Source organism: Pteropus alecto, unplaced genomic scaffold, assembly GCF_000325575.1.
Source record: "Pteropus alecto unplaced genomic scaffold, ASM32557v1 scaffold111, whole genome shotgun sequence".
Taxonomy (NCBI): Eukaryota; Metazoa; Chordata; class Mammalia; order Chiroptera; family Pteropodidae; genus Pteropus; species Pteropus alecto.
The window spans coordinates 5,891,554-5,901,350 of NW_006431915.1; the positions used below are offsets into that span (position 1 = coordinate 5,891,554).

At 39.3% G+C, this 9,797-nt stretch overlaps 1 protein-coding gene and 1 non-coding gene across 5 annotated transcripts in view; one reads left to right on the forward strand and one right to left on the reverse strand.

The window, feature by feature from the left end:
* PTGR1 (prostaglandin reductase 1) overlaps positions 1 to 9,797 on the reverse strand; it is a 26,413-nt gene that overhangs the window by 1,163 nt on the left and 15,453 nt on the right. For 3 of the 4 annotated variants that reach the window (XM_015599805.2, XM_006906100.3, XM_025041536.1), the window contains exons 7-9: positions 7,783 to 7,938; positions 5,426 to 5,534; positions 2,215 to 2,333 (exon numbers count right to left, since the gene is read on the reverse strand). In XM_015599805.2, the coding sequence (XP_015455291.1) occupies positions 2,215 to 2,333; positions 5,426 to 5,534; positions 7,783 to 7,938 (384 nt within the window). The remainder of the gene's footprint in view (positions 1 to 2,214; positions 2,334 to 5,425; positions 5,535 to 7,782; positions 7,939 to 9,797) is intronic. The other variant, XM_015599803.2, reaches the window with a different exon arrangement.
* Positions 804 to 922, forward strand: LOC112473132. Its single transcript, XR_003043919.1, has one exon. It is a non-coding gene; the product is annotated as a 5S ribosomal RNA (ribosomal RNA).

A 9,797-nucleotide genomic window follows, 5' to 3' on the forward strand; every position in this document is an offset into this window, starting at 1 on the left:
GTTGAAAGCTACAATTCAGTTTAAATGTTAAAGTATAGGATGAATATTAATATTAAATGTTAATAATAGGGAGATTAGGGTCTAGGATATGGAACTGTACTATCTGTGATTTTTCTGTAAATCTAAATTCAAATTTTTAAAGTGTATTTAAAAAAAGGAGAGATGAGAAAAAAAAGTAGATGAGAGAGAAATTAGGCCAACTCACTAGCTACTCAAAACAAAATAATTAGGTTCCCTTTCTTGGAGGCGTTGGAGACACCAGCACAGTGGTTTCCTTTTGTCAGCTATGATCGTGGAAGTGCTAGCTTCAATTTCACCAATAGGGACAAAGAGGCTACACACCGGGAACTTAAAAATAATTCAGCTCTTCCCATCTCCCTGGAAAGAGCCCAGCCCAGCACTCCAACTGTTAGACTGGGAAAAATGCCAACCTCCAGTGGTGGCCAGAGGAGCAACCTATTTCTTTGAATTGGGGAAATGATCATAAAGCCAGGAATTAGGAAGTATGATACCACTTTTCCCCTCTGAAACTAAAATAATGTACCGTGGCTCTTCAGATTTCTGTTGACTAAAACTGTGGTTTTGGTGGGAGAAATGATCACAGCACAGGACAAAGGGATTGGCTTCTTCCTCTGGATCTAAAGGCACAGCTGTAAGGAGCCTCTAATGTAGGACCTGGAAGAGCCATGGCACAAATATATACTCCTCTAACATTCATTCATTCGACAATATTCATGTAATACCTACACTGGTTCAGGCACTCGTCTAGGTGCTGAGGATACATCAAAAAACAAAATGCATGTGTCTACGGCCATGCCACCTTGAACGAGCCCAATCCCGTCTGATCTCGGAAGCTAAGCAGGGTTGGGCCTGGTTAGTACTTGGATGGGAGACTACCTAGGAAGACCAGGTGCTGTAGGTATAAAAAATAAAAAATTAGAGATTGTAAACTGACAAGGTCCTCGTAATCTGTGAGGTTAACCAAGGGTTGCCTTGCCTGAAAAAAAAAATGCATGAACCTTGCTGCCCTCATGGAGGTTACAGTCTCATGGAAGGGAGACGGGCAATAAATATAATAAAGAAGTAATAAAGAAGTGAATTATAGTACATGTTAAAAGATGATAATTACTATGGATTAAAGATAAGGAGGATTGAGAATGAAAGGGATTGCAATAGGGTCATTTTAAAAGCTGCCTCATTAAGATAGCTTTTTTTTTTTTTTTTTTTTTGCAAAGATGTGAAGTTGGTGGGAAAAGCAGTTACAGAGGGGTGGTGAGGTGAGGGGAAGGATTGAGAAGAGTGAGCAAAACACTAAGAAATGAAATTATAGGGGTCATGGAGGCCAGATTGTATATAGCCTTATAGGTTTTATTCTAAGTGAAATGGGGGGTTTCGTAGGGTTTTGAGCATAAGAATAACATGGTTTGATTTATGCTTTAAAAGATCATTCTGGCTGCTGTGTTGAGAATTGTCTGTAAGGGCACAAAGGTGGAAGACCAGTTAGAGGCTACTGCCACATCCAGGCCAGACAAGACAGTGGCTAGACCAGGGCGATGGCCATGGAAGTGGGAGGAGGGGTCAGATTCTCTATGTATTTTGAAAGTTGAGCCTCTAGAATTTCTTGAAAGTTTAGATATGTGCATGAAAAAAAAAAGAGAAAGGAATCAAAGACGAATTTAAGGTTTTTGGATTGAGCAACTAAAAGGGTAGGAGTGCCATAGCTGAGTTGGTGAGATCTGTATACGGAGCAGGTTTGGCAGGAAAGATCAAAACATTTAACTTTCGACATGTTCAGTCGAAGATGTGTATCACACATCAAAGTGCAGCTGTCAAGAAGCCTGGAGCTCAGGGGAGAGGTCCAGGTGGGAGACAGACATTAGGAGCTGTCAACATGTCTCATCCAAGCCACGAGCCTGGATGAGCTAAGGGCTAGACAGAGTGTAGATAGAGAAGAAAAGAAACCCATGACCAGTGCAAAAGCCCGATATGTGGATTTAAGAAAGAATGGAATGAGAGGAACTGCAGACAGTGACTATAGACAACACTTCCAGGTATTGTTGTAAAACGGGGAGTAGCGAGATACCCCTGTATTGGCAGTGGAAGTGAAGTCTGCAGTGTCAAAAGGAAATGAGATCTAGTTCACACTTGGAGGGAGTGGCTCAAGGAAACGAGATCTAGTGCACACTTGGAGGGAGTGGCTCTAGGGCCCCTTACCTCTGAGACCCATTTCAGCAAGTCGTTCAGAGCCTTCTGGCGGACATCTCCTTGCCAGCGGGAGACGATGAACCCTTCCATGCGGATTTCCTGATAGATAATAACCAAAGGAGATGGGCCTGTGAAGAAGAGGGCACATTTGGGCAACAGGGTACAGGGAGGTAGCCATGGTGCAAATAAGCCATGCAAGTCACGTGACTGTTCTAAAGCTTTTTCTTCCGTCTCCTCTACTCCTTCTGATCTAAGGGGCTGCTCACAAATCAACATGCACTTTGTGGTCAGCAGAATAATGGCCTCCAAAGATGTCCATATCCTAATTCCCAGAACCTGTGAAGATGTTGTTTTACATGGCAAAAGGGACTTTGCCAATAATTAAGAACCTTAAGATGGTCCGATTATTGTGTATTATATAGGTGGGCCCAATATAATTACAATGGTCTTGCAAGAGAAAAAGGAATGCAGAAAAATCAATGTCAGGAAAAAAATATGTGATGAAGGAAGCAGAGTTCAGAGAGAGAAATCTTTCTGTGCTGGCTTTGAAGATGAAAGATGGGACCATGAACCAAGAAATGCAGACAGCCTCTAGAAGCTGGAAAAGGGAAGGAAACGGACTTTCTTCTTGAGTGTTCAGAGGGAGTGTAGCCCTGCAGACTCATTTTAGACTTCTGACCTCCAAAACTATAAGATAATAAATTTGTGTTGGTTTAAGCCACAAAGTTCATGTTGATTTGTTACAGCAGCAGTAGGAAATACATGAGGAATCCTTGCACAGGCCAGGCAGCTAGGCAATATTCACCGCTCATATGCCAGAAACAAGGTCCACCAAAAGCTTCTCAACAGTTCTAGGGAACAGAAAGAGGTCCTGAAGGTAACATATGGAATCATTTCTGCGCTGCTCAAGAATGACACACCTGCCCCTGTCCTTGCCATTTCAGGGTACCAAGAGTTAGCCTGAACAGTGGGTCTCATACTGTCGTGGGTATCAGCATCACATGGAGGGCTTGTAAAAGGACATTGCTGGGCCCCTCCCCCAATTTGATGGTGGCTTTGGAGTAGGTCCCAAGAATTTGAATTTCTAACAAGTCCCCAGGAGATGGAGATGCTGCTGGTCCTGGGCTCACATTTTGAGAACCACTGGCCTAGAAAAAGCACAAGGCTACCCTGCAGCCTGTAAGACAGTACTCTTCTGTGTGAGAGAGAAAAGGCTGTATTCATTGCCTCGTTTATTTTCCCAAGGATCTTTAGTGACCAAAAACTGAGGGAATAACACCTGAAGTTCAAGGAAGTCAGGTCCAGTCAGGGCTGGAAGAGCCAAGGTGAGTGGCAGAATCTATTTTCAACATTTTTGATAACTGGCATCACTCAAGCTGCAAGTTCTCACTCGCTACTTTGAAGAAAGTTACATCAGCAGTCAGAAAAATTGGGCTTTGTCCTGAATTAGGAGAAAGTGATGCAAAATAAATGAGACATGAGGGTGACATAAAAGAGTGATACATTCAAATGATAGACTGATCTTGCAGAAAGAGTGCTTCTTCAGAAGACCCACACGAACCATATTTCTTGTTGGGTTAAAGACTGGAATCTTCATTTACTCATCTTGGAAGAGGACGAAATACTGTTTCTGGGCTTGTCCACCCTGATGGGAATGTGGGTTTCTTTTTGGGAACAAAAACCTAATGTGGCATAAAAGTTGGGTGAAATCATTACTTGCCTCTGAGCTATTCTAATAGTGAAATATGTTAGAATTTCTGGAGATCAGAGGTAGGGCAGAATCCTATCTGATTAAAATGGAATGGGCAAGGCCAGCTGACGTCTTAAAGACCTATCTGAGCAGCTGAACTTTCAAAGATTAACTGCTAAAAAGACTAGATCAAGGTGCTGGATTCAAAACATTTGGCTATACCTAATTGGACTGTGGTCAGGAAAATGCATCTTGGAGCTTTGCTCAACTGGCAGGCAGAAGATTTCCCATGAGTCTAGCTTAGTATCAACTACGAAAATACAGGGAGAAAAAGGTCCCTAAAAATAAGATTGCTGAGTGAACCTGGGGTTTCCCTCTTGGAGAAGGTGATGTCTTTGATTTTTCACAGGCCGAGAGGGAACATACATACAGGTTGTCCTTCCTCAGTGCCTTCTACTCTCACCCACCTGTCTCAGTGCAGCTGTGTGTTGTTGACTAGCAGGGCTGTGAGGTTTCATTCTCATGAGTCCAGACCATCATAGAATGAAAAATCAATTTATTTATGGTTGCCCCATCCTGATGATAATCTGGAAACTTCCTGTTTGTTCTGTCTCTCTTTTTTTTTTTGGACTAGTTATATTTGGAACCTCACCCAAAGTGTAGGATTGTTATAGCAGAAAAGAACTCTGTATGAGTTGTTCAGAAGACCTGTCTTTGTTTTGAGTCTGTCACTAATAGCATTTAAAGAGTCGCTGGTCCTCTCCATCACCTATCTCCACATCTGTAAAGCAGGAGGCCTGTACCACATCTGTCAGAGATGGGGAACCAATGAATACAGTTCTCAGTTGATAATGCTTTTAGACCACTATGAGTATGGACGTGAGAGGGCGTGGTCTGAGCATAAAAGAGTAGAGACGTCGGGGACAGAGGGCATGGCAAGGCACAGAGAAAACAAAACAAGGACAATCAAGGAACAGAGCGAAAATGTATGCTCCTTCCCTTTTAGTGGATTTGTCAGTTTGGTGAGGCCAGGGTGTCCCACCGTACTAGGAAGCACTGTCCACAACTTACTGAAGGAAATGGCAGCCTGTTTTTCCCTTCACCCACCTGAAGTCACCCTCTACCCATCCCCGCACCTCCAGCAATATCCCGAATATCCTGAAGAACCCTAATATTTTACCAATTAGACCAAGGTGTTCTGTTTCTAAATCAAATCATGGCTGCCTTTTTACAACTTTGCAGGAACCAAAAGGCAAAAAACTAAAACTTTTAATAACTGTAAGTGTTTCTTCCACATTTTTAGATCTTGTTATTTCTCTGTAACACAATCTAATATAAGCCGATTTAGCACCAATATATAAAAGTATATATTTTTATTTTAATAAATACTCTTCCATCAAGAATATCAGGAAACCTTTTAAATATTTTGATAGTCATTAAAATATTTATAATATTTTCATGCCATATCTGTGAATCTTCTCCCTGTCTAGTCTCTTCCTGTATCTGTAACCATGTGCATGAGTGAATTACCTGGAAGAAGTGGGCAAGTACTGTTATATGTAGAGATGGCCCCACATATAGCAACTCTTCCGAATTTCTTCATCTGGGAGATGACAACGTTTGAAAATTCTCCACCTACCTAAACAGGACAAAAAAAAAACCCCAAAAAAACCTTTAAATAATCTAAACACTAGAAGATTCTGGGGAATCATTATGTCACAGTCTTCATTTCATATTACTTGTTTTAGCAGCAACAAAACTGACTGAATTAGCACAACAGTGCAGAAAATTGCAATATGAAATAGACATTAGAAAGTGGGCATTACCATTTTACTGTAGGAACATACTTTATATAATTTACAAATTTTACTTCCTTATTTTGTGAGGTTCTCTCATCAGTTCAATAATCTCGTTGCCCTAAAAGTATGGAAAAGTACTCAAATGGTATATAAAGAACAAAGTTGGAGGACTCACATTTTCCAATTTTGAAACTTACTTCAAAGATATATTAATCAAGACAATGTGAAAATAGAAATATAGATTGATAGAACTAAATTGAGAGTCCAAAAATAAACCCTTACATTTATAGTCAATTGATTTTGACAAGAGTGCCAAAACAATTCAATAGGGGAATAAAGTCTTTTCAATAAATGGTGTAAAATAACTGAATACCTACATGAAAGAGAATGAAACTGGACTCCTTTGCACTATACATAAAAATTAACTTAAAATGCAACGAGGACCTAAATGTAAGAGCTTTAGCTCTCAGAAGAAAACAAAGGAGTAAATCTTTATGACTTTGGGTAGTCTTAGACATGACACCAAAAGCCCAAGTGACAAAAGAAAAAATAAACTGGACTTCGTCAAAATTGAAAATTTTGTGCTTTAAAAGACACCATCAAAAAAGGGAAAGACAACAACAGAATAGGAGAAAATATTTGCAAACCATACAGAGTCAATCCTCATTATTAGTGGATTTTGTATTTGCGAAGTGGACTACTTGTTAAAATTTATTTATAACCCCCCAATCAACACTCACAGTTTTCCCTGGTCATTTGCAGACATGTGCACAGCAACAAAAGAGATGCAAGGTTCCTAGCTAAAGTCAAACAGGACCACGGCTCTGCCTTCTTTTCAGCTCTCATAGGATATTACCAGGGGGTGAAGATGGTAGGGGGCAGTGCAGTGAAGTTCAAGAATCTCTGGCTCTGGGGCCAGTTGGATGGGGCATGACTCCCAACTCTGGGAGGATTAGTTAGTGGGGCAGCCTCAGGCAAGTTACATGATACTTCTCTGAACCTCCTATTCTCTTTTGTAAAATAAAGAAAATGGAAGCAATAGGAAGAGTTATTTTTAGGATTTAAGATTGTAATCTAAGTGAGATATGTGGAGATATGTGCATATATGTACATGCTTTTCCTAGGAGCAATAATGGTTTAGTGTCTGTGGTGACTTTATAGAACATAACTACCAGGAATATACTAAGAACATAACTACCAGGAATATACTAAGAACTGTATCTGATAAGGAACTCCAGAATGTATAAAAAAGTCTTACAACTCAAGAAATAACCCAACTGAAAAATGGGCAAAGGATTCAAACATACATTTGTCCAAAGAAGATACACAAATGGCCAAAGGCACATGAAAAGATGCTCAGTATCACTAGTCATTAAGGAAATGCAAATCAAAACTACAATGAAATTATCACTTTAAACCCACTAGGATAGCCATAATCAAATGACAGATCATAAGTGTTGGTGAGGATGTGTAGATATTGGAACTTTCATATGTTGCTGGTAAGAATATAAAATAGTGCAGCCATTTTGCAGAATAGTTTGGCAGTTCCTCAAAATGTTAAACATGGAGTTACCATATGACCCAGCAATTCCATTTGTAGGTAATATACCCAAGAGAAATAAAACATATCCACACAAAAACTCGTACATGAATGTTCATAGCAGCATTACACAGAATATCCAAAAAGTATAAATAACTCAAATGCACATCAACTGATGAATGCATAAATAAAATGTGATATAGCAATACAATGAAATATTATTCGGCCACAAGAAGAAATGAAGTACTTATGCATGCTTCAACATGGGCGAACCTTGAAAACCTGCTAAATGCCAGTCACAAAAGACCACTTTTTGTGGGAGGTTGGTAGTGACTGTTAATGAGTATGGCGTTGGTTGTATAATTCAATGAATATACTAAAAACTATTGAATTATTACACTTTAAATTGGTGAATTATATCTCAATAAAGCTCTTTTTTTTAACAGGCATATGTACATTCCCAATATTTTAGATGGAAACTCCAGAAGTGTGTTCCCTTGTATAGTGCTTTGTTAGTATATCAGATATTAAGCCTAATGTGTACTTACATTATCGAAATAACAATCATAACCATCAGGAGAAGCTTTTTTCAAAGTTTCTCCCAGAGACTCTACTGTCTTGTAGTTAAAGGCAACATCATATCCAAGCTTTTTCATGTAAGCAACCTTTTCGTCAGACCCTGCTGCTCCGACTACTTTGCAGCCCTAAATGGGGAGAAAAGTGGAAACGATTTATAAGCCACAAGCATGGACAAAATCTACCCTCCTACTCTGGTATGGCCAAGTTCCCCAAGAACACCCTCCTAGGTGCTGAGCCACATATATGAGGATACCACAATGGACCAAAATGTCCCATAAGTGAAATTAGTCCCTGAACCATTCTACAACCCAACCATAACTTCAGCTTGCCTCTGACGGTCCTCCCACAGTTCCTTTCTATGTTGATTTGGTTTGCAGTTTATCTCGACCCGCTGGCTTGACAACATTCATTTGACTCTTGTTTCCCTATTTTCGGGCTTCTCTTCCCTTGCATTGGCTGGCATGCTATCTCTTGGTGAGATGGTTCTTTAGACTATTTTTTTGCCTCAGCTCTGGGACTCGTATTATAGACAGCCCTCCTGTGACTGCCCCCTTATTTTTTGATTTGGCCCAAAGCACTGGATTAGACGCTGTTTAATCAGAGAGAAACTGGAGAGCATTCTGAAAAGTACTTTCAGGATAAGACAAGAGATTATATTGGTACATACAAAGTAGTTCTTCAGAAAGCTCTCTTGTATTCTGAATGTACTGTGAAGACCAGAATATGAGCTACTGTGCACTTTCAATTGAGGAAAGAGCTTTGTGTTCACGTATATATCTGTACAAACTATGACTGCCATATACTTTCCTCTATTCCTCATGATTCAAGAAAAGACTATTTTGCAAAAGTTCCGTCCTATGTCCTTTTGCCTTCTAACCTTATGATTTCTCAAAGGATAATCTCATTTACTCTTACGACCTCACTGCCTCCTTCATGCAGATGGTTCCCTCATCTATAAACTCCAGCCCATGCCTCTCTCCTGAGTGAGTTCCAAATCAGTATTTCCAATAACCTATGAGTCTTCACTTGGATAGCCTATAGCACCTCATAATCAGTGTGTATAAAATGGAATGTATTTTTTTCTTGCTTTTACTTGTTCCTCTTCTATGCTCTATTGCAGTGAATTATACCACTCAGTTACCCAAACCTGAGTTATATGGGTCATAGGATAAGCTTTTCTTTCTCTTAACATCCACATCCAATCACCAAATATTTTTTACTAAATATTCTTAAAAGCTGGCTCTGACTTCCAATCTCCACTGTCGGCACATCACAATTTTCATCTGAATAATATATTGTAATAGCCCCTAACTGGACTTCTTGTCTCTAGTACTCTGTCCCTATGAACTATTCTCCTACTAAGGCCAAAGTGATTTCTTTGAAATTCAGAACTACTTATCTCTTCCTTTAAGGATTAAGCACAAATTTCTTAGCATGACAGTCTCCAGTGGAGTTTCTGAAAGCATAGGTTGAAGGGTAAGTCCTATCAAACTTTTGAAATAAAAATCCCTTAGAGTTTTAATAAAACATTTACATTTTGAATATTGGAAATATTACTAATTCATTTTGTAAGTCTAGTCTAACCCCAAACTAAACACTGATAAGTTCCAAACGGAAAAACTTTAAACCAAATTCATCAATGAATATAGATGCAAAAATTCTATTTATAATGTTATCAAATCAAATCTTAAGGTATCAATCCATAATATACCATAGATAAATAAAGCTTATTCTAGAAATGCTGGAATGGTTCAACGCTGGAAAACCGATGTTATTCATTAACTGCTAAGTTAACCTAATAAATGCTGAAATGTCATTTAATAAAATTCAACATCTATTCCCATTTATTTATTTATATAAATAAATTCTTCCTGCAACCTCTATGGTAGCCTCATCTCTTATTGGTATTCCAAGCTCCCATTAGCACTGGAGACCAATCCAAATCCTTGGCTATTGCTTGTAGCCCTGTACTCATCTGTATTCT